Source organism: Labrus mixtus, chromosome 4, assembly GCF_963584025.1.
Source record: "Labrus mixtus chromosome 4, fLabMix1.1, whole genome shotgun sequence".
NCBI lineage: Eukaryota > Metazoa > Chordata > Actinopteri > Labriformes > Labridae > Labrus > Labrus mixtus.
The window spans coordinates 5089124-5116883 of NC_083615.1; the positions used below are offsets into that span (position 1 = coordinate 5089124).

The following is a 27760-nucleotide window of genomic DNA, read 5'->3' on the forward strand; positions in this document are numbered from 1 at the left end:
CTAACATTAGAGTGAGCAATAAAATCAAGCCTCACCGACTGCATTATGTGACAGTAACAAATGTTAATGCATGTCAGTAAGTGGTTGTTTACCTACCTTTACTGGTTTCTAACAGTTGATATTTAAGTGATAGATATATTGTTAGCTTGATTGAACATCTGTGACAGGTAAAAAAAAAAGAAGATTAAACTAACTAATTGGAAGCTAGCATTGGTTCATTGCTAAAATTAGCTGTTGACTTTAAGGGTGTCAGCCCTATGTTCCCACAGCCCAATGGTCCCAAGAATTTTCTCAAAACATAAACATAGGCACGCTCCCGACTTAAGATAGCTGTAATTAGCTGATCAGTCCCAAAAGAAGATGTTATACCTTTAAAAAGCGCTGTTTTCACTATTCAGTATTTTAAGTTACTGATCACATTACAAAGACTGAATACGTAACAATAAGTCAGATTCACTATTTTCATATGACTTGCACACCTGGAATACAGTAGAACAACATTTCAGCTTCCCTGTGTGATCATGATACCTGACGGAGATGGCTGACATGTGAACATGGTGAAAAGAGCAGATTTTTAAAGTGCATATTTGGTCTGTTTTTCTTTCCCAGTCCCCGGCAGTCCTCCTTTCGGTGTGGCTTACGAGTCGGTCAGTCCCAGCGAGGTGAACATAACCTGGCAGCCCCCTCTGCTACCTAACGGAGTGATTACCCACTACAGCCTGGAGCTTTGGAATTCAAGTCACTACTTGAACTTCACCTCACCAACCAACGGCCTCCACATCACACACCTGAGGAAGTACGCACACTACCGCGTTGCGGTGCAAACGCACACGCGTGTCGGGCCCGGGAACTACAGCAGCGAGCCGCTCAACATCACCACACTGGAGGATGGTGAGAGGGAGGGGAGGGGGGGGAAATGGAAAAGGGAGGGTTTTTGATTTTTAGTTCCAGCACCCTGCATGGTTACATCATTGCTGAGCTCAAGGGTGTCTGATTAAATCTGACTTTTTCTCTCCTCGTTTCCTCCTCACTTACATTTCTCTGTTTCAGCTCATGCTTAACAATGTTACATAACAGGTTTTTGTCGCCGCCTGGCACTCGTGTCTTCCATCAGGACTGAGCAGTGCAAACAACAGAGTCATTAAAACTAAACAGTCTTTCTTTTCAGCGCAGTATTCCCTCTGGCTCGGTCCTGAGACTGAGGTTCTTATTTGCCCTGTGCAAATATATTAAAAAAACACTCATCACTTCAGTTTCTATTTAAAAGGTCAGTGTACGGTCTGCTTTGTGTTACTGGAAAGTCTTTCTCCTGCAATCTCAGCTCCAGACACGCCACCTCAGTTCCTCCGGGCCACAAAGTTGTCAGACTATGAGGTGGAGTTGTCATGGCAACCGCCACCTGAAGCCAATTCAAAAGTACTCTACTACATTGTCAGAGTTTGGTGAGTATCACAATTTGACCATCTCTGCTAAAAAAAAGAAAGAAAAGACATCACAGCATGCTTTCTCTCTTTGTCAGGAATGAAACAACTGAGCTGTGGCAGAACGTAACTCAGACATCTGTGGTTATTAAAGTAGACTCACAGAGCCGCTACAACGCCTCTGTGTCCAGCTGGACCAGGCTAGGAGACGGAGGAGTACTGATCTACATCAGCTTTACCACCACTGATGCAGGTGTTTGATGAAACAGTTTTGACAGATAGCTTCATCGTCCTCACATACAAAATATTTCAATTTTTTTCTAACTTGTCTGAATGTTTGTCTGTGTCCTTTCTGTCTTTGCCTCCTCACTTGCAGAACCATTTGACCCCCCACAGAATGTGACTTTTGTAAATGTGACCGCCTCCTCCGTCACCTTGCTGTGGCATCCTCCCACTGAACCCAATGGCATCGTTGTACATTACACTATTTTCTACTCTGATAACAACACTGTGAATATGCAGGTGAGTCACATACGGCCGAATAAACCTGTACTAATCAATTTTGTATTATGATTTAAAATATCTGTCTTTTGATAAATTGGTTGAATTGAGATTCAACATCTCTTCTTCCAGAGAAACTTGTCAAGATTGGCCAATCATTTTATTTATTTTTTTAAATAGTTCATATAAAAGTAGAAAGAGGCACATATGTGTAAGTATTTAAAAACCAAGGAAGATGATTAATACCAAAACAGAGCTAAAAGGAGAGGATGTAAGACTGCCATTTGTCAGTTAAACCTGATGAATATGTAAAAAGCTAACTAAATGAGTTAGTCAAAGCTAATTGCTAAAACATTCAATAAACAGATAATAAAGTGGCTGTTTTGTCATGCAGATTCCAAATGATCAAAATATCAGTACTGCTCTAACATATCTAAATTACTTAGAGGATGAACTCTTAAATGCTTTAGGTAGACCAACACCTGAAATTGTTTGGTTTTCTATTCTAATGTAACCTCTCTGTATAAAAAAACCAGATACTGCTCTAATTAAAAGAGTAAGAGTTACCTTAAGAGTCTTTTTTTTAATCTGCAGAGAGTTCCTGTTTCCACATTACCTGCCCCGGCCTCTCCTGGTTCAGCCCTCTCCTACACTATGACCCGGCTGGTTGGGGGCACAAACTACTCCCTGTGGATGACCTCCAGCACCGTGCAGGGGGACGGAGGGGTCCGGAGTGATCCGATAACCGTCTTCTTACCGGAGGACGGTCAGTCATTCAATCACACACTAACATAAACCGACATACAGTTTTAGAAATGAGTTCAAAGAAATAGACATAAAAAAAGAAGCGCTGCATATAATTACAACACACAGAGAGGATTACTGCACACAGTGACTCAGAGTCTCGCTGGTCACACGTCTGCACACTTTTTTCAAAACTCTTTAATTTCCTACTAAAAAATTGCATAAAGACGATGTAGCTTTCAGCCTGCTAGTTAAAGGAGAAAAGAGTCCGTCTGTCCAACTGGCCTCTGACACTTTGCATCAAAGACAGCCAGTTTGTGTTTAATTTTACTATGCATGATGACAGTTTAGATAAATCAATCAAAAGACAGAGGGGGAAAGAGAAAGAAAGAAAGGGCAGAACCATTGTATCATGTCATACAGAACAATAAAAAAGCTTCATGCACTTTGAGAAAGGTTATTTTGTGACAGAATAAAAGCAGAAATTGTATTGTTACAATGGAAACTCAAATTCTAATAGTCTGATATATTTAGTCATGCTTTTTGCATCCTCAGAGTAAAAAGTAAAGTGAACGTAAAGCTTATCTCTTTTTATGTGATTTTGGGAAAAATGGTGCAGACAGCTGCCACAGACTTTGTCACATATTTGTCTGCTGATTTTAACTTTGAGTTCTTCTTGTCGACATTTTGCTTGTGAAGTATTCTCTGTCTCTGAATGATTACTTGTCATACTGACTCTGTATCTCTGCCTGTGCTCTAGCTAGCTGCTCAACTCTCAGCCAAGTATCGGAGCTCCAGGACACCTTGTCTCTCTCATTCTGCCAAGCCCAGCAGGGGGGGGGGGTTCACTCCCCTGGGCCTCAGACCCCCACACACACCCGGCCCCTCACATCCACTCATTCATCATTTTTTTACCTCCCCTTTTCCCTTCATCTCCCCTCTTTTTCTACCTTGTTTACCATGTGTTATTTTTGGAGACACCAAGACAATGAACAGGCTGAGTATTTTCTCTTCAACTGCTTTCTTTCCTGATGTAAAAAGTTTCTCTTCATATTATTCTACATGTCTCTGAAGGAGCTCTTAAAAGTGCTTGATGTTGTTTTCATGACTGTTTACTGTTTCACATTGCTCTTTTGCTGAATTAATGCCATACCTTATTGTTCTACTTGATGTGCTGTTGTTTGTGTTTTGTTAATCACAACCATGCTGCCAATGGTTATGACAGATAATGATGATGACTGGTGTGCTGTTCATTTCCCCTAAAGTGTCAAGAGTGTGTTGGTTGATTGCTTTTCTAATTTACATACTCATAATAGGCTTTTAACCGGCGTTGTCACTTGGGTTTAATATTAGTAACATTGGTTTTACTTGTCTCCCTTTTCAGTGCCAAGCGACTCGGTCAAAAACCTGTCGGCTCAGATCTTCAGCTCCACGGCCATCATCGTCAGCTGGGACCCTCCCCTTGAGCCCAATGGACGTCCGTACTACCTGCTCACCTTACAGGAGGCCGGCATCATCCTAAACGTATCCGTCCAAGGGCCGTCCCCAGCTGTCAACAAGACCATCAAGCATACCACGACTGACACTGTCTTCCTATTCACCAGACTCAGGAAGTACTTCCCTTATGTGTTCACTGTTACCCCTGCAACTGGTGCTGGCCCTGCCTACAACCATACCAGCACAATGGACCTGAGAACAGACGATGATAGTGAGTTTGTCAACAACATACGTCATCCGATGGTGTTTGATTCTTTAACTTGTTTTTGATACTGACATGTCTGTATGTTCTTCAGTTCCTAGTTCTGCTCCATTGCTGGTATCCACCAGGAATCTGTCATCCTCCTCTATCAGAGTGGTCTGGAAGCGCCCTCTGGAGGCCAACGGCGAGATAACTGAGTATACCCTCACTCTCATTGGCCCAGGAGGATCCAACACAACACAAACCCCCAGCACCATGTCCATTCTTACCGACCTACTGCCATACACCGCTTATAATCTCACTATCACTGCTGCAACTCGCAAAGGCTCGGGGCCTAACCTGCTGCTGCAGCTGCACACTGATGAAGGAGGTTTGTTTTTGATGAAGATCCTACTGAGATGGTATTTATGCATGCAAGTCATTTTTTTAAATACACTTCCTCTACGTCTCAGGCCCCATGTCCCCTCCTCGTAACCTGACTATTTACAACCACACTGCCGTCTCTGTGTGGCTGAGCTGGGAGCTGCCCCTGGAGCCCAATGGAGTGGTGATACAGTACGGCTTCAGGATCCGAGACCTCATCACACACACTGTCACACACAGGGTAACGTTAATTTCACACACCAAAAGCTGCTCCACAATAATACCTGCGCACACACCATCACGCTCTCCAGAGCCCCACTCAGTAAGAGTACACACTGCTACACGGAGGGTAGCTCTAATTTCACACCTCAAATACCACTCAGCAGTATTATTACACACACACACACACACACACACACACACGTGCTGATACAATAAGATGTTATCGACTCAATGAATCACCGCTGGATGATTTAATCTCTGTGATTCCCAAAGTGGGGCGTGGGACCCCTAGGGGTGGCCCAGAGATATGACAGGCGAAAACAAACCTTTTTCACTTATCGTGAGTCCTCTCACAAAAAGCCTGGCAGATTTTGTGAGAGGACTTCCAGGTGAATGTAAGGCTGAAAATGCATCATTACCAGACATCACATATTTAGAAGTTTCATGGCGCAGAATCACATTTAATTAACTTCCTCTTGAAAAGTTGCTCGTCAGTTTGTTCATTTTGTTGTCACAAACTGAACTGCCATTCTGTACTTTTTGCAGCCAATGTTTATGGTGATATTAAAAAAATATATGAATTTGTTAGCAGAGAGCATGTTGACAGTGTGTCTAGTGTATGTCAATATGTTGCTGTGTATAGTGACAGGGCAAAAGTGGGGCCAGCAAAAACAGTTTTTAACCACTGTCCTATGTAGCATTTTTATCCATACGTGTGTGTGTGTGTGTGTGTGTGTGTGTGTGTGTGTGTGTGTGTGTGTGTGTGTGTGTGTGTGTGTGTGTGTGTCTTTTCACAAATATAGAATTCCTCAGGTCCTTCAACAACAGAGTATCTATCAGGCTTCAGGCCTCATAGCTCCTATGAGATCAGTGTTTACAGTTACACCAGAGTGGGCCATGGGAATCAGTTCAGCAGCCCGGTGACCTTCAAAACTAATGAGTCAGGTAACGTAAAACAACTTCTGCTGGACACACAACCGATGTCATTGAGGTGCTCAACAAGTATTTTCAAATCAATGTCATAACCCTTTTATATAGCTACTGCCTATTTCTTTCTAAGATATCTTGAAAAAGAAAATAAGAAAAAAAAGAAAAACACAAAAGTGGACCTGACAGAGTCCCATAATGATGAATAAAATGTCTGGACTCATTTTAGCCACAGTAATCTCCAAAAGCACTCAGCCAACCACTCAGCCTATTATGCCCGAGTTCAAATGTTTCCAGCAGAGTACGTGCAAAATAAAAAATGATAAAGTCCGTTTTTAAAAACAAAGTTTATGGCTGTTACTTCAACCTGATTCAAATAAAGGCATCCTGTTACACATTTCCTGATGCTCGTGTTTTGGTAATAGCACCACACATCCAGTAAGTTCTGCTCCTTTCACAAAGGATGCAAACTAAAAAATAAATGAGAAGGTTCAAAACATCTCATTTAAAAAAAGAAAAACATCATTGTTTTTAATTCTACACTCTATGCCAGAGAAGTTAAGTTTGAGTCTTTTGTTGAAAAGCACATCTTTATGTCATTGTTAAAACTCATCAGTATGGAGCTAGACAAGGCTCATGTTATCTCAGTTACAGCTGGTGATTATTGCAGAATTCCTGGCTATGCAATCAAAAGTAAATAAAAGGTGGGAGTGATTGTTGGTAAAAAAAAATGAATACATAATTTAAAAAAATGTCTACAGTCTGCTCATGTACCTAGTTGTTTTTTTTTTGTGTGCAAAGACTATTTGTTCATGATGAAATAAAGTGAAATACCAAAATGAAAGTTAGTTTTCTTATCTTGAAGCGACTGTGAGAATGCAGAATAAATAAAGCTAATGCTAGAATCACTTCTCTGTGTTCAGTGTCTGACGCTGTGGGTAACCTGTCGTGCTCCGGTGTCAGCTGGGATTCAGTTCAGCTGTCTTGGGAACCTCCAGCCAAACCTAATGGGCAGATTCTTTTTTACGAGATTCTTCTGGAGGTAGACTCACAGTCCTACACACACCAGGCTCCCATACCAGAGTACACCGTGATGGGGCTTTTGCCAGACCAGCAGTATGCACTCACAGTGACCGCAGTGAACTCTGCCGGACCTGGAGACAGTGTAAACTGTACTGCCGCCACTCTTTCTGAATCAGGTCAGCAGCTCTAATATAATGTGCAGCATGTTGGGTTCTAATTTCTAATATACATTAATGAAGAAAAAAACACTCAAATCAATCTTCTTTTTCTACCTTTACAGCCCCCGCTGCCCCTCGCTTCCTCACCGTCTCTCAGATCACAACAAACAATGTGACACTTCGGTGGGCGCCGCCGCTCTCTATTCCAGGCCTGCTGAAAGAGTACCACATCATTGCACAGCTGCTTTCCACTGTTTGTGAACCAAACATGCTGACTACCGCACAGCCAGACCCAGAGGACGAACTGACCCCAGACTGCGTGGACTCGGAGTCCTCGGCGTCGTCGAATGCTTCGGATGGCGCAGAAGAGAACCACAGCGTCACACTTCAATCGCTGGCTAAATACAGATACTACCGCTTTAAAGTCGCAGCTGTGACCAACGCTGGGGTTGGAGAATATACTAACTGGAACTATGCACGCACCCTGGCTGGAAGTAAGAACACGGCAGTGGTGATATGACCTTTTTCCTGTTGCCAGGGGAGACCTGCTGGTTAGTCTTACTGTGTCTGACCTCTCCCTGGTATTTCAAAGTATGCAGTGAAGTCTCTGGTACTTTCACTTGGACGCTGGAGGAATATCTTAAAATGAAGGCCGATTGTTTGATGAATATTAGATCATTTAATTTAGTGATAAAGCATGTGTTATTTTAACAGATTATTTCTTCTTAAAGCACATTTAATTTATAGGTAAAAATTCATACATATTGTGTTTTTACAGACAAAAGTCACAACGTGCTTAACTCGGATAAAACATAAATGCAATTTAAAAAAAGAATAAGAAAGGGTTGCCAGATAAAATTAAAGTAAAATGCTCAGTGCTTTAAAAAGACATTGATAATTAACCAAACGTCTGTCTCAACAGATGTGTTTTTGCCCTGTTCATTAAAGCAGCTATAGATTCTGCAGAGCACTCATAACCATTCTGTGTTTGTCCTCTCTTCCCCCCTCAGACCCTGATGCCCCTCCTCGTGACCTGAAAGTGACTCGCACCTCCAACAGCCTTCGCATTGAGTGGGACACTCCAGCTGTTCTCTCTGGACCGACCTCATATCTCGTGCAGGTGAATTTTTCGTTTTTTTTTTCCCCGGACACACACCCATTGCTCCAACTCTTGCTCACTTAACACTAATTCTTTCCATGAACTCAAATGTGTTACCAGGTTGAGGGTTCTGATTTGAACATCTCAACGGTTCGAACTCCAGGAGAGTTGATGACCGTCGTTGTGACTAACTTAACTGCTTTCACTCGTTACTATGTGACTATCACTGCCTTCACTGGTCCCCTGGAGCACGCCGCTGGGGACGGGAAGGCCATCGGACCGATTGAGTTTCAAACACTGGAGGAAGGTATGAAGACATTTAAATGCTGTAGCACCTCCAGCTGCTGCTTTTCCAACATGTAACTATGACCAAAAAAAATCTAAAACACTTTCAATTTGTTGTCTTGCATCATTTCCACTCTTTACCCAGAACCCAAAGACCCTCCCAAGAATGTGATCTTATCGGTTATCCCAGAGGAAGTGAACCGTGTGAAGGTGACTTTCGCCCCTCCAGAGGAGCCCAATGGAAACATAACGGACTACTTTGTGTATATCTATGAAAAGGGCCGGCTGGTGAAGAACACCAGCCTTAACATCACCCAGAGAGATCAAAACATGCTCACTGGAGTCATAGAGGGCCTGAAGGGAGGACACAGCTACAGTATACAGGTGAAGAACACACACAGATCACACACATACAGGCATGCGCATTCAGATTTACTCTTAGTGGCTGCACAGCTAAAGGTGCAGAAGAATCGACCTTACAACTTTTGGACTTTCTTTTAATAAATTGACTCCTGTTTGGTTGTTTGTTCCTGTTTGTAGATTTCAGCAAAGAACGGGGCTGGTAGAAGCCCACCGAGCCCACACGTCCAGATCACCACAGGGATCAAAGGTAAGAGTCTCTTTTGTGTCCCCCGTTATGCAACCGTGTTGTTTCTCTCTTTCTTGTGAAAACAGTGTCCAATAGTAAAAGAATTTCCACAGAACAGCAGCGTGTAGGTTTTCTCTGACACAGCAAGAGTAGCTCAGTTTTACCCAGATGTGTGTTGTGGATGTACAGGTATTTCTTCTCAGGTTTTTGTAAATGCAACAAACCAAAAGGAACATCTTTACACATAATATCTTCATACAATATCATCTGTGTGTTCCTCTGTGTGTGTGTGTTTTTAATGCGTGTGTGCGTGCTCCTCTGTGTTCACACGTGCGTGTTTTCTAGCACCGGCCAAGCCAACCCAAAGACCCCAGGCAGTGCTGGGCCATGGAGGGGTTGCTATGGTAACCCACAGGAGTATCACCATCCGCATGCCTGCCTGTTTCTATAGTGACGACAATGGACCAATCACAAAAATCCAGGTCATCGTAGCCGAGTCAGGGGGTATGACTCTTCAAAAAACATTGACGGCTATCACTTTTTAGTTGAACACACTTTGGGTATTGTGTTGTGTTTTTTTTTTTGCTTAAAAGCCTCAAGCAGAAACTCGTCTTACAGTACGTTATCCGTTCTAAGATTAACACAAAATGAGCAAAAGCCAAAGGGCTTAACGTCAGCGGAAATTTGAATCACTCCCCCCGCGCAATACCTTCCTTCTTTGACTCCCCTCTCGTCACAGTGAAGGACATCCTGAACCTGACCAACTGGAAGAATGCTTTCTTTCTCCATCCTGCCCCATACCTGACTGACAAGGGGTTCCCCAACCCGCCGTGTTTTCTGAGGGACGGGGCATCACACCCGGATACACACGACAGAGCCGGTCACAGAGTGTCCAGAGACGTCCGGCCTCAAGTGAGATTCAATCAAACTACGTCAGGAGCGTACGTGATCGGAGGGAACGATGACTGCTTGAAGGAGAACGACACTGACAATTTGTGCAATGGACCTCTGAAGCCAAACACAGTCTATGTGTGAGTGCACCACACACTCACCAACCTATGAAGTGTTGTACATGTGTGTATCATATTATCATGCTGATACTAGATTGTTTTTTTTTTTAATCAGGTTTAAGTTTAGAGGAACAAACATCAATGGCCAATCCACAGATTCTGAGTACTCGGAGCATGTCAAAACTGCAGGTATTTATATTCAACCCTGTATTACTCTACATTAAAAAGTAAGAAAATAACCTGTTTACTTTTTATCAGCTTTGGTTGATCTTTGTCTGTGTCCCTCTTTGTAGTGGATGGATGGCTGACCAGAGATGAGCAGATCATCCTGGGAGTTCTGCTCTCCTTCTTCTTATCTGTTTTACTCATCATGATCATCTGTGGCTCAGTCAAGTAAGATAGGATCAGACAACATTATTACATTATATTAAGTACAAATATACACTTGCATTTCAGAATTATCCAAAAATCTAACAGTTTTTTTCTAATTATTAACATTTTTTATTCACCTTGTGATTCATCATTATGCTTTATTGGCACGTCAGGATCCATCAGCGCAAGAAAGAGGGCGGTACCTACTCACCCAGAGAGGCTGAGATCATAGAGACCAAGTGTAAACTGGATCAGCTGATCGCTGTGGCAGATCTGGAGCTGAAACAAGAAAAACTCAACCGGTGTGTGTTTTACTTACATCTTAAAGTGTCATGAAATATAACACACACACACACACACATTTTTTTTGGCTGCCAAAAACTTGGAGCAGCTTACATTGATTTTGCTGCTCCAGACGGAATCTTATTCGCATAGAAAGAAAAAAAAAAAAAATGTCTCTCTTCTGCAGCCAACTTGATGTGCACTCCGTGACAGCGCGACATCTTTTCGAGTTGTAGTTAGTGCAGGAAATAGAAGCAGCAGCACTGTAGAACAAAACAGCATCATTGAAGCTTTATAGTTTATTCAGTTCTCTGCAGAACAGACATCCTGTCTACATCTCCCCAACCATCCTCTCACATAAAGTCAGTGTCACACCTTTTGTTCTTTTTTTATGCACAAGCCGTTGAACTGTTAACAGGTGCAACAACCACTACAGCAAGATGCAAAGGGAATGTCAGTGTTAGTTTTGGTTTTAAGAAGCCCCCCCTTATGAATAGGATAATGTAGGAACTACAGAAAAGAACATCTTTTAATATGAGCATTAGAGAAATGTTGTATTTTTATTCACCACCATGGTATTACATTCAGTACAATATGATGGATCATCCAGTGATTATATAAAGCTTTCTGAAACCGTCCTTCCCCCACTTCTGAAGATTAGCCTCATAATGACAAAACATGAAAACAAACTAAAAATAGAGGGGTCCATGTAGGTGTGAAATGTGTCTGGAAATGGATTCATTAAAACCATAAAACCCACGAGAGAGAGAACAAGATGTGAAGCACAAAATAAAAGTGCGTCCTCTCGTCAGATAGCTCTCCCTTATCTCTTTTCTGTAAAAGCTCCCTACTTGGGCAAATATTTATCTGTGTCTATTGGATCATTTGTGCACTGTTTCATTTATCTTAGAGCAAAGCTTGTTGGTTTTTCACAGCAGCATGTTGTGCTCACATTTAAGCTGCTTCACTTGTCTTTTAAGTTCACATTAATACTGTACATACCACCTGTCTTAACACAATGTAACATTCTTCTTCTTACTTGCCACATTTCAAATATCTTTTCATGCACAAAAAACTTTTGCATTGACCCGCCTTGGCTTTGTTTTTCTCTCACTGAGCACTTTTCTCTCACCAGGTATTCTTCCTTCTTCTTTAGGCGGAAAGAGATTTATGTGATCCAGTAAGTTGATCTTTGTGGCCTCTGTGTGTGCATCACTTTATACTTTCCATCTTTTATACGTCACTCTGTGTGCCATTTAATGTTATCTATTTAAGCGTATACCCTCCATCTGTGCTGTTTATTAAACCTTTGCTTGAAATGGACTGAAGGAATCGGGAACATCAGTACTACATCTACTCTTCCTCCATCACTGGCGGAGGTGGCGGAGCTGTGCTCGCGCTCCTCTCCTTGAGACCATTTTAATTTGTTTACCCACTCACTATCTTGAAATTGCTTGGAAGGCTCAGCTATCTTAGGGAGCACCAACAGCACACTTTATCACTGGCTAAGGATCTGCGTAGCTACAAGTCCTCAGGAATGTAAAGAAAAGAGTCGGGGGGGGAAAAGCCGTATGACTCACTCAAGTTTGCTGACGTCAAATTATTCCATTAGAATGAAACAGCAAAGTCAGTGTTCGTATTTAATCTAGTGGATATGATTACAAATGGTTGAACCGGGGTGTTGTTTTGTTGTGCGCCCCATGTATGGAGGCTACAGTCCTCAGCACAGCGAGCGTTGGTTCAAATCCGACCTTGGCCCTTTGCTGCATGTCACTCCCCACTCTCTCCTCCTGACATTGCCTCTCTTCCGCTGTCATATCAAATAAAGGCAAAAATGGCCAAAGAAAACCCTTAAACTCTTTAAACCCACTTTGGTTTAACGCACATTCTTTGCAAAACGAATCACTCCGTCTGTCACTGACAGAATATCCACAGTGTGGACTGTGATTATTGACTTCATTTGTTTATCTTGTTTAATGCTCGTTGTCTTTTATTGTGCAGGTTGCTCAGCTACCGGAAATCATTGAAGTAAGTCATCCTGCATGAAATAACGTGAACATGCTCGCACACAGAAGCTGCAACCTGTGCATTATTGTTACATGTTGTAACCTTAAAAACGTTTTGTTGTAGAGTTCTCTCTCTCTGTGTCTCATGTTCTCTGTGTTTCTTTGACAGGCCTGTGAACAAGAAGTCTTTTCTGCAGCACGTAGAGGATCTTTGTAACAATGACAATTCCAAGTTCCTGGAAGAGTTTGCTGTAAGTGTTGGCCTGTTACCTGTTAATCAAAGATCACAGTAGAGAAAAAAGAATGGAAAATTACATAGAATTGACAAAAAGCATAAAGTCTCCTATTGGTAGAAAGGGTACAAGTAAAGGAGAGTTGAGTGCTGACAGTGAAAATGCAGGAAAATGATCGCAGATCAAATAGAAGCTTCATTCTTGTTTTTCTGCTTCCTAGACGAACACCAAAAGGGGCTATAAACATTTTTTAAATCGGCATGCACAGAGAGAAAAAACAAAAACAGCAGCTGCAAAAAGTTAAATCTAGCCTAGTCTAAAAATACACATTGCTTTTTTTATCAATACCAAAGACGTAGTCATTACAAACTGCAGACATCTGAAACACGAACATGTAATTCTCTCTCTGAGGGACCTGTGGCACTTTCTTGAAAGAAATTGCTTGACAACTCATATTTTAAACATTAAAATAAGAACTCAAATCTTTCTCTTTTCTCAGTTGCTTTGGGCACATTTGTAAAAGTTCTCAGCAATGACGACGGGTTACACAAGACAGCTCATACATGTAGTGAAACACTTGAGTTTAAGTGCAGAATGCTGTTACTCACCCCCCCACTGTACCACACTGTACCACACTATTTTTCTGAAGCTGTTATAAAGTGAAAAGTCTGAAGATGGTGATATTATGAGTCCAGGTTTTCACATTCCACTTTGTAAAGCAAAAGAGCATCTTAAGTGAGAAAAACCATTTCGGCAGCGTACAGAAAAAACTGACAATTAACAGAGCATTTCACAAAGCTAGAAAAGTAGCCTCTGAATACCGAATAATCTTTCAGGGAAAACAAAGCATTGGCCGGCATTAAGGGAGAAATAACAACAGTTAACAAAATAAAGCAAAATAAGGTTTCTGTGATCAAAATCACCAAGGCAAGTAAATAAAATAAATGAAAGATATTTTGGAGAGAAAAAATATCCAATTAGGAAATAGACACAATCTTTTTTTTAAATCAAGAAATATAAAACCAATCATTGATCACAATGTAGACAATTTGGCTTAGGTATTTTAGGAAATGTGCAAAGCAGCTGCAGAAACTAACAAGTAATTGGAAGTGCTTTTTCTCAACTGTAATTTATCGAATTGAGCCATAGTAGAAGTGGGAAAGTGTGACTCTCAGATCTAACTTGAAGCATTTTTTTTTTTAACAAGGCCCTGACTTTTAAATGCATCTGTTTCTGTTTAAAAACAAACTGATGCATCATATCTTCACAGGAGCTCCCAAAACTGCTGCAGGACCTGGCAACCACAGACGCTGACCTGCCCTGGAACAAATCCAAAAACCGCTTCCCCAACATCAAACCTTGTGAGTGGTCTGGCTGAAAAAAAGTGTTCCTCTAACTGCAGCAATTTTAGTAAAAAAAAAAAAAAAAAAAAGCGTAGTGATCATTAAACCCTTTTTTGCTGCAATTGAGAAAGTGTGCAGGCCTATCTTCTTTCTCAGTTTTGCTTTTTGCACTGCACCTACATGATGTGCTTGTAACCACCTCTTTTTCTCTGCTAACTGCGGTGTACCACAATTATTTTTGTATATGAGCAATTACCGGTACTTGAACTACAATTGCAAATGCATATTCATGTTTTTCTAATAAGCTTTTTTCTCACTTCACTGTGTGTCCAGACAACAACAACCGAGTGAAACTGCTGTCAGAACCGGGCACTGCAGGCTCTGACTACATCAATGCCAGCTTTGTCTCAGTGAGTACCTGGGGGGAGGGGGGGGGGGGGGGGGGGGGCTCGCTTCCATTTGAGTCATGATCAGGTTGTGAGAGGCATGAGACATATTCAGAGGCGTTTGTTCCATATCATTTCCTGTCCTTTTGTGTGTTCCTTCAAAAAGAGAGATTCTGCCAAAGATAATGTAAGTGTGCTGTACGTTGCAAATCTCCCTCTCTCCTCTTTTTTTCCTCTGTTTCCAGGGCTACCTTTGTCCCAATGAGTTCATCGTCACCCAGGGTCCTCTGCCTGGCACTGTGGCAGATTTCTGGAGGATGATCTGGGAAACGGGAACTCACACCATCGCCATGCTCACACAGTGTTACGAGAAAGGCAGAGTGCGTCATGAGATATTTGTCACTGTTATGAAATAAGATTCAGAGGAAGTACACCAGGATGATTTTTATCTGCTAGGAAAAGCTGATGTTGGTGTGTATTTGTGTGCGTTTGTGACATTTCAGATTCGGTGTCATAAGTACTGGCCAGAGGACAATAAGCCAATGTCCGTGTTTAGTGACATTCTCATCTCCAAAGTGTCAGAGGAAGTCTTTCCTGACTGGACTGTCAGAACCCTCAAAGTAGAAAAGGTGACAAAGCTTTAACATGTTCTTTGAATGTACGTACTCTGAAACTCTGAAACTCCCAAAAACAGACACTACATGGACATTAAATACTTTAATATTTACTAATTTACCAACTAGCCTTGTGACCGAATCATAATAATGAAAGTGAAATACTGCAGGGGCCTTTTGTTTGAAATGAAACAGATTGAACACATATGGTAATTATTTGTGGACAAGAAGTAAGTTAAAGGGATACTTCACCCATTTGCATTAAGCTTTGTGTCATTAGAAACCTGGTAGTATTTTTGAATGGTCGTGCATCCCGCCCTCATTTTCCCCTGAGACTGGAAATCTTTGTATTTTTAAGTCTGAAAAGGAGCTTCCGATGACGCAAAAATCGCCATTTTGCGTCATTTTCGCAGCTACATTGCCAGCTCAGCAGCCGAGATGGTGGTGACGTCGAGGAGCCCGGGCCGGCTCGAGCCGGGGCGGACCGGTAGAGTCGGTGCTCTCACTGTTTGCCTAAGTACAGATTTATGTTTCAACGGGTGAAGTATCCCTTTAATTAGTTCAGATCATTGTCATGGCTGTGGGGCAAATATGAAGCTGTTTCATGTCTTTATGCTAAGCTAAGCAGTGCCAACAGTTTCCTGGCTTCAGATTTATTTTAACAGTTGGATATCACAGTGGTATTGATCTTCTTATTCAACTCAATGTGATGACTTTCTTCACTTGTGTTACGTGTTAATTAATGATTATGCAACAGTTATGTCATTTCAGTAAAATCTTCATCTTACAGGTTCCATATTATAAATTAAAATAAGGCAGGGAAATAAGTTTGTATGATTCTAATTTCTTGTGTGCAGCACGGCCACTACATTTTGGTGCGTCACTTTAACTACACATCGTGGCCTGAGCACGGAGTCCCAGAGTCCTGCAGCACCCTCATCAAGTTTGTCAAAGCTGTTCGAGCCCACCGACACGACAACAGCACCATAGTGGTCCACTGCAGGTACTGAGCAGTGATGAGAAATAGACACTGCATGGTTCATCATTAAACAGCATTACTTTAAATGATGTGATCGTTTTGTGTTTCACACATCTATGAACAACATTAACTGAGCAGGAGACGGTATAATGTGTGTGTGTGTGTGTGCTGTTCTCTCCCTGTTTCTCAGTGCTGGTGTGGGGAGAACAGGTGTGTTTGTTGCTCTGGACCACCTCATTCAGCACGTCAGAGATCACGACTTTGTGGATATATATGGCCTGGTGGCTGAACTCCGCAGTGAGAGGATGTGTATGGTGCAGAATCTGGTGAGTAATTTCCATAAATAAATGTTGGTTTCTTGTAATCCTGCAGTTAAAATTCACAACCAAATAGCGGATAAACAACATGCAAAACACAGAAGATTCGTACAGCTTTTTGTCTCAAGTTGTTCCAGTAAAAGTGGCAGCGTGGTTGTCCTACTTATTACTTCTCGCCCTGCTGTGATCCTGTCCCCCATGAGGAAATATTTGAAAATTCATTTTTTTGACGAAGGGAATGATCTGGCAGTGGATAAAAGACATGTGCAGAGCAGGATTCCCCCTTCTGAAGCAGCATGAAGCTATCCTTAAATTACCTTATTCAGTCATTACTTAAGCATCAGTGGTGCGTTTCACAGTCTGTTGGGACGCTCAGCCCTGTGCCTGTGCTTCTTCAAACTGTTATTGTTTTATTATTATCTCCGGTTGCTTTGCACATGACTTGGTGTCTGCGTTTCAGCAGTGAGAGATGAGCGTGCAGTGTCTGCAGCTACAAGAGGGGCGTGTAACTCATGAGGGCATAATTCTCTGTGACAGTAGTGTTCAGTGTGCCAACCATTAGCATAGCAGTCCAATTATACTTGAACAAGAGCAGCTTAGCTTTAAGAGGCCATCCGTTGTAAACTCACAAATGTCACCATTGAGACAAAAGGCCAAGCAGCAGCTTTAAACAATCCTACAGTGTAATACTTTGAACCAAAACTCGTATTTAGAAGCAGAAACAAAAACCACCAGATCCTCATAAGTCATTCATAGTTCTACTTTCTTACAGTGCTATCTGTTTTTATGCGAAATGAGATATTTAAGGGAAAGTATCTTTGTACTTTCAGAGGACATTTACAAGAAAATTTGATTATTTCAGCCATGTGTTCAATAAAAAGTATTTTATTCATTTGTTTATTTTTTATTTTACAGGGACATTGCATATTGATAAACAGTTCTGTAAATATGCCAGAGTTAGCCAAAAGGCAAATTTCCATCTGTTGTCCCTGGCCAGATTTTATAAAAGGCTCCCTAAAAAAACCCGAATTCAAACATCGCTAAAAGCTACAAAAATAGAAGTATCATGACAGTAATTAGCATGGTCACAGGGGCATTGGTTTAGCTCAGTTGGTAGAGCAGGTGCCCAATGCACAGAGGCTACTGTCCAAATGTTATCTCAAGACACTTAACAAAAGAGCAGGTAACAGAGTTTTCTCTTTGTTACATTAACCAGTGCTCATACCACTGGTTGCAGGTTCGACGCCCGGGCCTTTTTGCTTGTCGGTGCATGTCATTCCCCGCTCTCCCCCATCTCTCCTGTCACTCTATCAGATAAAAATTCTAATCTTGAAAAAAAATATCAAGTAGCCCGACTGTTCTTATCGCTCGCCTGCTGTATTAAACTTCAATATTATTCCAACCAGAAAAGGTTGTCCCTACATCCTCAGATCACAGCGTTTTATTTAAGTGACACCATGGAGTCATGAAGCATATTTCTTAAATATATACATATGCTGTAAATTAAAATGTAGTAGGTAGAGTATGTCATATCTCACAGCACAGCGGGGGCTTGTTAAATTATTTGTTGGAAGGTCTAGACTCTACAGGGGATTTAATTTTAGCTAAGCTTAATGTTCACTAACTGCTGTTTTTCTTTTTTTAAAGAATCAGATACAGCCTTATAACGGATGCAGACAACATCTTTCCTCCATGGTTCCACTTGGTCACTGCAGGTTTCTTGTGTCAACAGACATCCACTGAGCTCAACATTGGTTTCAGTTCATTTAGAATAACAAATAGACACAGGCAGGAACAAGCAACCTTCAGGGATGACGGTTATTATTCTTCATCGGTCAAACCAAAGAGTTGCTGCACATAAATCATTAGCAGCATGCCACTCTCAAGTGTCTATATCTCTCCACTCAGCCAGAGAAGGAAACTAATGAGCGGCTTTATGAGGCAAAAACGCCTTGTTCTCAATTAGCTTCTTTTGATTTGCAGTTATGGGACGTTATCTTGAAACATGGGACCAAATCCTGTTATATCCCCTTGAATTTGGCTGTTGCAAAATTAAGAAAAATGTACTCTCAATATCAAAATTCAATCTAGCTTCAAGTTTAGAAAATTGTTACCGTAATTGTTACCGTAAATGTCCCGTAATTACACTCCTTACCTAGAATTCAGTGACATAATCTTGATCTTGTGTGAGTAATTCACAATCTAAAATCCATGTTGTTTTCCACAGGTTTTTAAAGACTATGGTAATGCTGCTGTTATGTTTTTTTTATATTTGTTCTGCTTCATTAGTTTTTGGCCTTCACCAGACACGACAGCACTGAGAAAAAAAAAAAGTCCCTGTCAGGACTCTAAACATGGTTGTTGTGATTTCATGTTTGGCAACAGCCACAAAGACAGCCTGCAAAAAAAAAGTTCAGGGACTTTGTTATTTCTTCTTCTTCCTTTTCTCTTTTTTAACCGAAATCAAACATTTTTTCTTGGCGTTAGCGATGGTGACACTATGAACATTATTTGTAGCATTTGTGAGGATTTTTTTTTCATAAGCTCTTTCCTTCTTACCTCCTTTTCCACACATCCACCTGACACAGCCTTCACCATCAGAGCACCACTCAGAACACTCACACACCAACCACACGTCAACAAATATTAACTCTGATTTGTAGAAAAATAGTTCTAATATCTGGTCTGTAATCATGATCATTGTATTGGTCTTTTTCTGTGTTTTTGTCTTTTGTCTTGCAAAAAAAAAAAAACTAGTGACATAACTGTTTTGTGTGTGTCAGGCCCAGTACATCTTCCTGCACCAAAGTACGCTGGAACTTCTGAACAACAAAGGAAACAGCCAATCCATCTGGTTTGTCAGCTACTCTGCTCTGGAGAAAATGGACTCGCTGGACGCCATGGAAGGTAAACAACAACATACGCACACTGTTAATAAACACACACTCCACATGCACAGTGCTCACTCCACACCTCTGTTCTGGTCTGCAGGTGATGTTGAACTGGAATGGGAAGAGACCACTATGTGAGGGACACTCTGACAGGAAGGAGCGAGACATTTGTATGTTTTTTTTTAAGGTCACTTGGATGTGATCTGTGCACAGAACACCTCCATGACTCAACGTTAGAGGGAGCAGGAGGAGATGAACAGCACAGTCTGAACTCAACAGCTTTCCAGTCAACTAAGACTTCGTTGCTCCACTTCCACCCACTTCTCAGCACGGTCTTACCGTAAATGAACCTCTTGTCCTCTTGTTTATCAAAGAAAAAGAGAAAAAACAGAGAGGGAGACAGGGACAAACGTAACCAGGTACGTCGGGGAGAAAACATTGAAACGTTGAACTGACCGTCAAAGCTCTATCACATCTTTATGCGAACATGTACTTTGCACAAATTGATTCCACTGTTTATTGTAATTGCTGTATAATGTTGATATGTTTTTGTAAGATAATTTATTCAGCCAAACGGTATTTTATGTTTCAATTTCAAGTATTCCAGCTTGTTTCACATTTTTGACAACATTTCTGTTTGGTTTATCCTTTCTCAAGAGTGATTTGCTAAAATAAAAAGCTTGTATTTATTTTATTTTTTTTAGGGAGCCTTTTATATTTTTTTTTTTCGCTTTGACACTTGACCAAAACACTTTAGTCTGTTCCTGAAAGACTCTTGACTACATGCGGCTGATTTGGCATTCCAATATGAAATGAACAATTTGCCGGTTTTATTGTTTAGAGAGCAGACTCGCCACTTCACACAGATACACACTCCACAAGTAGAATGCAGATTGAATATTGCGTGACGTTGACCTCATTCATTACTGAATGATTTCAGAGCAGGAAACACTGATTTCCCATAAGCTTCTTTATTCCGCCACCTTCCTCTGGCACACCTGGACGTGCTGCAGATTTATTCATTAGAGAGGCAGGGAGTGCTAAAGATTGCAGAGACTGTGGGAGGATGCTGTTATGATGCCATTTGACAGACAGACAGACAGACAGACAGACAGACAGACAGAGAGGGGTCAAAGAGTGGTCGAGAGTAAAAACTACTTTATTTTTTCATTCTCTTCAAACAGAAAAATTAGAAATATTCCATTAGTAAACATGTTGGTCTTTAAGAAATCTCCTTTTTAGAAATATCGTGAGGGTGCAAAGATTAATGACAGTGCTCCACGGTGAGGAGGATGCAGATTGGTGCGTTTCCATGACAACCACGGAGAAGTTACAGGAGGAGGGGGGTTCAGACAGAAAGAAGGGAGAAGATATTGGTAGAGTTAGAGGTGTGTGTGTGTGTGTGTGGGGTGGGGGTGGGGTGGGGGTGGGGGGGGGGGGGGGGGGGGGGGGTGACATCAATCAACTCAACATGCCCTGACAATAATGATACAAAATTATAATCAACCCCCTTCCCCTGGGTGTACGCTGTAAATGAAAAGAACAAAAATCAGATCTCATGCTGTTTGTATAAGCAAGTCAGAGTTTACAGTAAACAACATGGAGTCGCTGACTTGAGAAATCAAGCAGATTTTTAAGATGGTCGGAAGCTGGATTTGTTGTTTTGTTGCTTTGGCAGCTATGTGCATGTTTGTGTGTTTGTCAGGGTGTTAGGCTGTGTATACACTTGTATAAATATCAGTGTTTATATATATATATATATGTGTGTGTGTGTGTGTGTGTGTGTGTGTGTGTGTGTGTGTGTGTGTGTGCGCACGCACTGTGATTTACTGTGCATATTCACCAAGCACAGCATAGCCCTTGACACACCTGATAACAGGTGACACAGCCATCTCTTAATAATCCTATAATAATAATAATATGACGCGGTAATTAAACGATGAATGCAGATCTGTAATAATATCCGTTTGTGTTACCATGGTAACTGGAGTGTGTTCTATAAAAGCTGCCTGTTTCCCGTCCCTTTGTAGCAGTAGGATTTAGGACACCCCCTGATATTAAATGTGATTAATAATAACTATAATAATAACTATAATATCCTTTTTTCTTTTAAACTAGATCTTCTCTGTACAAATACATACGTAGATACACACACCGGGCAAACCAATTACTTTGTCAGAATAAATCTATTTGACCTATTTACAATATATCCAATATATTCTGTGGTGCAAAAGGTACAAGACATGGTTTGGTGTGTCTCCGATGGATGATTTATGATCTGCTGTACAAACTGGCTCGAGTTCGAAAACATCGACACCGGACAGACTACACATGGATGAAATGAGTGATTACTTCATGGACAGCTTCGGTTTTTCACCCTGATAAACATTCAGTATAGGAATGCATCTCTGCTTTTTATAACATTTCAAGTGTGCAAGAAAATATAGAATACTTGTTTTCTGTGAGGTGGCGTTGGTCTACCCTGTGTGGAGCTACTATCATTCTTTTCTTCTTTTTTTTTTTTACTAAACCTAGGAGTTTTCAGGGCAGATATATTCCCTTAATCCAAAGGTTATAACATTATTAACACTGGGAAACCTTTAAGGAGTAAATGTACAAGAGAGAGAGAAAAAAAAAAGGCTTCATCTGGCTGTTTTTAGCCTTTGTTTTGGATGAATTAGCAGCCCTACTCTCTGCTGCACGAGTAAGCAGAATGAACACATGCTACACAAGTACACTGCTTCCAGTACAACGTAAGAGGTGCACATATTACGAGCTACGAAATCCTTTCCTGAGCTCCTTGAGAACCAAAACGCCACAGAATCAGGGGGAGTCACTCACTACCGAGGAGGTATGTGCTCACACAAGTTTAGCAAAACACGATGAAGCACGGAAAAATATGATTGTCGTTAGGATACGGTTTTGGGTATGTTTGGTGAGTAGCAACGTCTTTGCTTAATACACAGCACTGCACATGACAAGGTAGACATGTCAGAGCATATTTTTCCCTTCTTCCTTCATGCATACTTATTAACTGTTCCCTGTAAAATGAGGGAAATACATAAGCTGGTACTCCTGTTTTTCACATTATGCCAAGATGAGAATAAAAAGATAGTGAGGAGAAGCTTTATGCTCTGCTGAGATGAATCCTCACTCCTACTGAAACCCACCAAAAATAGAGTTTTTTTCTGTCATATGTAACGCCATCATTTGTCCTTTCAGCGCTGCCATCCTCCCTCTGCTTTATAGTCGGCTCACTGACATGATCGAAGGACAAGGTGAAATTCAAAAATGTAGAGTCACAGATTTTTGTTAAGCATGTGAAATCTAGAAAGACAACACCATCGGCTACTGGGTGACATGTCGGAGACAAAAGAAAAGAAGAAAAGTTGTCTCTTGGAAACACTTCCTGTTGTTCAAATGCCACCACTCAGTCAGGACTCTGGATAGATACCTGTTTCCTTTTCCTTCGTGATGCATACTTCGTAACTTCTTTTGCTTTTATTTGTATTTCAGAGTGAGTCAACTCGTGCTACAGCATGTCTGTGTTGTGTGTATGTGAGGGTCCTCTCTGGCCCCCGGGGGTTCATAAAGAAACTGCTGACTCAGACAATGCTGCGGGAGCCACTGGAGTTGCGCCTGCGGGTGAGAGGCATGGTGTGGTGGAAGGGCATGGGTGAGTCTGGAGGGCAGAACTGGTGGGGGTGGTTGTAAGGTGGTGGGGGAGGTGGCAAGGGGGGCTGGGGGCCATCCCCCTCTCGGACATGCACAGGCGTGGACAGGGCGGACTGGATGAGCTGATGGGCGGCTGGGCCTTGGCTGAGGAACGCTTCCATACGCCCTCGCCCGCTCTGGTCCACCACGATCACTTTGACAATCTGCTGGCACTGGATGAGTGTTTCTGGGCGGAGCTCTCCAGCTTGAATGGGGCTGAGCAAGGCGGGTGGAGCAGCCAGGGCCAAAGGCGTGGACTCAATACTGGGCTGGCTCAGTTGATAGGTCTGCAGCCTGTTGTGAATTGACACCTAGTTTAGGAACAGTCAGAGAACGCATGAGGAGTTACCAGCCTGAACGCAGCCTCTACGCAGCCCTCTGGTGTGTTACGCACATGGGCATGCAGGCATGCAGGTAGGTAGAATGCAGAGCAAGCACGTGCAAATACACAACCCACCCCTCTTTTTCTCTTAATCATGTTTTTGCATGATTTCAACTTTCTCTAAATCACATTTTTCACAAACACCAGCCCAGAAAGAGAAAAGGATTCAGGGTATGGAAAGATTTTGCTCAGAGATAAGGACAAGGACACAAAGACTTTTTGGATGTAATGTGTGTGTCTGTGTGTGTGTGTGTGTGTGTGTGTGTGTGTGTGTGTGTGTGTGTGTGTGTGTGTGTGTGTGTGTGTGTGTGTGTGTGCACGAACATGATCAACATGAGTTGTAGAACGAGAAGCTAAACGATAGAGGGAGTGTCAGGATAGGAAAGAGGTGACACCGAGGGCGTGGTGTCTCCCTAAAACACTTACACAAACCTAAAGGACTGACTGATATAAGCAGGAGAGAGAGGAGAGAATAGGCACAGGAGTAAAACGGGAAAGGGGGCTTCTGTCACTTTGCTTAGTTAAAGGAAAGGCTGTTTTTTTTTTTTTTTACAGACACACACCCGCCCACACACTCGACAGACTGTTAACGGTATCAAGCTTATGTGGCTTTGTCGACGGTATTCTAAGAGCCATCCAGGCTTATGGTGGCTTGCAAAAGCTTATACAGTAAGGCTGTCAAGCGACAGCTGATGAAAGAAGAGATGTTTTATAGCAAGCAGAGTGGCTGCTGATCCACTCACGAGGCACAGAAAGAGACTGTTGGTAGTGCCACTATAGCCGGCTCCTCTCAGCGGCCTTTGTATCCTTAGCTGGATAGTGGAGATGTGCCAGAGGCGGTGCTCTTTTAAAAGCAAAGCATAAAGCAGACTGTCCTTTCAGGATGAGGTTCAGCCCCAATCTTAACGACACACACTCACTCTTACACACCTAAAACCCCACCTACAGAGCCGGAGTGCAGACACTTACCTGAGCGAGACAAGAGTGTTTTTTTCAAACTTACCTCCACTGTGTTGTTGTTTCCGGTTTTATCGTACGGATCTTGTTGGCCTGTGGGGACAAATGGCTTTACTTTAAAGTGAATGTGCTAACTGTACATGTAATGTCAGAAACTGAGAACAGTTTCCTCATACAGGGCACTGATGGTTGTTTATAAAACCATTTAACATTTGCACATTTGCTTTATTCCTTAAGGTGAGATGGTAAAATGAATTCCCCGCTCGTATGTGTTTGGCTTAACTTAGCATAAAGGCACCATGCATGGGGAAACAGCTAGCCAAGTGTTGTCTTTAAACTGAAGAAATATGTACACCAGCATATCTAAACCCGTCTTGGATGTAAGTCTATACCTACTTGGTTAAAATCAATACTTTTGCTTTCACGCTGAGACAAAGACGAGTCAATATCACTTTAATCTGTCTGGTAAAGACAAAACTAGAACAAGGTGTATATGAAAGCATTAAGAGTGGAAACAAGGAGAAACAACTTGCCTTGATAAATCAAAAGGTTAAAAAAAATCTCTAAATAACTCTCACTAATTAACGTTTCATTATCATCTTAAATCGTAAATGTATTATTAGACCTTAGGCCTTTAACCTTTGTATGTGTATTTTCTACACTTCCTTGAGTAATGTATTAATGGTTATGTGCAATGAGTGCATTGTTATGAGTTTTGTATGCTGCATGAGAAACAAACAGTACCTGAGGGAGAGCCTGTGTGTGTGTCCAATTGTCCGCCATTGGTGTGTATTCCGTGCTGGATGCCTTGTTGCCTCTCCAACTCCCCTATAACGCAAGAAAGAGAGATTATTACACGTCACACGTACATAATAGTATGTTTTATTAACATTTGCGTGTGATGAGGTGTGTGTGCTTGCGTCCTTACACTGGATGTGTATCTGCTCCATCTCGTTGACCTCTGTGATGGCCTCTCGGAGCTCCTCTGCAAACTTCCTGAGCTCCTCTCCGCTCGGGGAGCAGAAACTCACCAGCTGCTTCTTCTCTGAGGTAAACGGGCTTAGCATGGTGATGCCATGGGCATAGTCTGATAAGAAACCCCAACAATGTGAAAAAGAAGGTGATTTCACCATGACTTTGATTCTTGAATAGGATCTTCCAACACGTTAGTTTCTGCCTGAATCTAAAGAGCCTGAGTACACATATCGCTGTTCTCCTAAAACCAAATGCTCTCAAAATGAGATTGTAATGTTTCAGTAGGTAGATCAATTTATTCAGCCATCACAGGGTTGTGTTGTTGTGGGTTTGATCAAATATGTTGAAGAAATTGCTTTGTGATAGCTTGCTGTTATCGCCAAGCAAGTGTGTTTAGATCACTTTGGATGAATTTGTTTGAATTAAACAATTTACTCAACACTAGTGTTAGTGTGCTAACATGTTGATCTAATATGGTAAAAGATTAGAATAACAACAGAAATATCACCACTCCAAGCCTGCTATAGCATGTCAATGTTTAGCTCATTCTAAAGAACAATATCTCTGTGGTGAAAAGCAAGCATTAAACTGCACAGGCAAGTGAACAAGAGTATTTGAAACAATGCAGCAGACCAGCAAATTTGTACATTAGAAGTTGTAACTAAGCTTTACCAAGTCTCAATTTGTATTCTTTCTTTGTTATTTTTGCAAAAACATAGGGCTCAATTTAAAATAATCAGCAGCTGAAATACTGAAACTATTTCTTAAGTAAAAACTAAATCAATCATACAAGCAATTTTGTTTTATTGGTGACCACCTTGCCATCCCTTGGGTCTTGAGACTTGAAACAACCAATGGCTCTCACAGTCAGCTCAGCATTTTTCCGGCTTTAGGTTGAACTGTACTGAGAGTAAATATGCTGCAGAGTAAAATAGCTTCTTACATTCATTGCTGAAGAGGTGAAACTGCATTCCCAGAAGACCCATAGCTTTACAGAAGGTGTACGAGGCTGAGCTTTTCTTCTTGGGACACAGCTTCAGGATCTACAGTAGAGATACACAACACGGCTGAATTGCATCCACCCGATTACGTCTGGCCGTTAAAAAACTCGTTATATTTTGCTAATATTACAAAGAAATGTTGTTTTAACGTGCGTGTGTGGAGTATCATAGTGAGCCTCTGAGTTGAGGTCTTACCAGCAGCAGGTCGTTGAAGAGGAAGACCTCTCTCTGCAGCTGGGACAGTTTCTGTTTATGAGGCTTGTTGGCATCAGGCACCTCAAAGAGACGACAGCAGCATACCAGACGTCTGTGGGGCACGGCGAGGATCTGCAGAGGAGAGGTTAAAGGAATGGAGATGACAGATATTACTGAGAAAAGGACTGCAGCGAAATCACACATGACACAACTAGGAGAAAGGAGTAGGTCCCAAACGAGTTCAGACAAGCTCACTGAAACGAGAAAAATTGGGAAGGGCACGCAACAAACAAAATTTTGCTCACGGTTTTCAGGCCCAGGATGGACTGCTCCACACGGCTCACATAGGTCACGTGGTCTTCGTTGGACCGGAGCTCTCTTTGTTGGATCCTTTCGTAAATGCCTGCGACCATCTCTCGGGGGATGTCCGCTCCATCGTCAACACCTACGGAGACAATGGTGCGTAAACTGTAGGTGTGATCCATATTTACAGTCTATGGTGTGATCACGATCAAGGTAAGAAGCTGTACATTTATCATAAAGGCGATAAAGTTGAATATGCTGAATAACCAACAGTTGTTAGCCCTGTGCCGTGCAGTTCAGTAGCCTGTCCTGCTTTTCATTTTAACATGGCACATGTTTAGAAAACTTTATTAGTCCCCAGCAGAGAAACTCTTTTGCCAGCTGGTCAATTCATACACACAACAAACAATGTCAACAGTGCAATCATATGTAGTTTAGAGAGAAATGATGGAAGACTTATACCTAATCTCCTTAATTTCAAACATCGACGATTGGTTGAGTGCTGGCTATCTTATTAGCTGCGGCTTGCTAGTTAATTAAGCTAACATTAGCTAAGTTAAAGAGCTTTTCTTGTTTAATTGGGAGCGTGCCTATGTTTCCACTATGTTCCCACATTTTTTAAGATTTTTTTCCAAAATTAGGCCCTATGTTCCCACATTTCCTTTTTCATAAATTTGTATCAGATTTTATCCCCCTTTCTCCCAATTTGGTAGCCAATTACACCCAACCCATTATCCAATAGCAATGGACTAAACTAACAATGGCTAAA

The 27760-nt window shown here is 41.7% G+C and overlaps 2 protein-coding genes across 3 annotated transcripts in view; one reads left to right on the plus strand and one right to left on the minus strand.

Annotated features, from left to right (window-relative positions):
- The window catches only part of ptprq (protein tyrosine phosphatase receptor type Q), a 40528-nt gene extending 19635 nt beyond the window's left edge, over positions 1 to 20893 (plus strand). The window contains exons 33-64 of the mRNA XM_061036965.1: positions 610 to 891; positions 1322 to 1442; positions 1520 to 1624; positions 1796 to 1943; positions 2517 to 2688; positions 4051 to 4374; positions 4460 to 4735; positions 4818 to 4969; positions 5754 to 5895; positions 6801 to 7076; positions 7181 to 7552; positions 8069 to 8178; positions 8278 to 8464; positions 8588 to 8826; positions 8983 to 9052; positions 9377 to 9535; positions 9771 to 9911; positions 9972 to 10062; positions 10157 to 10230; positions 10335 to 10434; positions 10587 to 10715; positions 11831 to 11875; positions 12697 to 12723; positions 12871 to 12952; positions 14205 to 14295; positions 14611 to 14687; positions 14909 to 15043; positions 15167 to 15292; positions 16135 to 16280; positions 16447 to 16582; positions 19357 to 19480; positions 19565 to 20893. Of these exons, the coding sequence (XP_060892948.1) occupies positions 610 to 891; positions 1322 to 1442; positions 1520 to 1624; positions 1796 to 1943; positions 2517 to 2688; positions 4051 to 4374; positions 4460 to 4735; positions 4818 to 4969; positions 5754 to 5895; positions 6801 to 7076; positions 7181 to 7552; positions 8069 to 8178; positions 8278 to 8464; positions 8588 to 8826; positions 8983 to 9052; positions 9377 to 9535; positions 9771 to 9911; positions 9972 to 10062; positions 10157 to 10230; positions 10335 to 10434; positions 10587 to 10715; positions 11831 to 11875; positions 12697 to 12723; positions 12871 to 12952; positions 14205 to 14295; positions 14611 to 14687; positions 14909 to 15043; positions 15167 to 15292; positions 16135 to 16280; positions 16447 to 16582; positions 19357 to 19480; positions 19565 to 19602 (4697 nt within the window). The 3' untranslated portion in view covers positions 19603 to 20893. The remainder of the gene's footprint in view (positions 1 to 609; positions 892 to 1321; positions 1443 to 1519; positions 1625 to 1795; positions 1944 to 2516; positions 2689 to 4050; positions 4375 to 4459; positions 4736 to 4817; positions 4970 to 5753; positions 5896 to 6800; positions 7077 to 7180; positions 7553 to 8068; positions 8179 to 8277; positions 8465 to 8587; positions 8827 to 8982; positions 9053 to 9376; positions 9536 to 9770; positions 9912 to 9971; positions 10063 to 10156; positions 10231 to 10334; positions 10435 to 10586; positions 10716 to 11830; positions 11876 to 12696; positions 12724 to 12870; positions 12953 to 14204; positions 14296 to 14610; positions 14688 to 14908; positions 15044 to 15166; positions 15293 to 16134; positions 16281 to 16446; positions 16583 to 19356; positions 19481 to 19564) is intronic.
- A 318-nt stretch (positions 20894 to 21211) lies between these two features.
- Positions 21212 to 27760, minus strand: part of iqsec3b (IQ motif and Sec7 domain ArfGEF 3b) — a 30924-nt gene continuing 24375 nt past the window's right edge. The window contains exons 9-15 of one of the 2 annotated variants that reach the window (XM_061035277.1): positions 26994 to 27133; positions 26689 to 26820; positions 26436 to 26535; positions 25446 to 25604; positions 25262 to 25345; positions 24564 to 24610; positions 21212 to 23489 (exon numbers count right to left, since the gene is read on the minus strand). In XM_061035277.1, the coding sequence (XP_060891260.1) occupies positions 23070 to 23489; positions 24564 to 24610; positions 25262 to 25345; positions 25446 to 25604; positions 26436 to 26535; positions 26689 to 26820; positions 26994 to 27133 (1082 nt within the window). In that variant the 3' untranslated portion in view covers positions 21212 to 23069. The remainder of the gene's footprint in view (positions 23490 to 24563; positions 24611 to 25261; positions 25346 to 25445; positions 25605 to 26435; positions 26536 to 26688; positions 26821 to 26993; positions 27134 to 27760) is intronic. The other variant, XM_061035278.1, reaches the window with a different exon arrangement.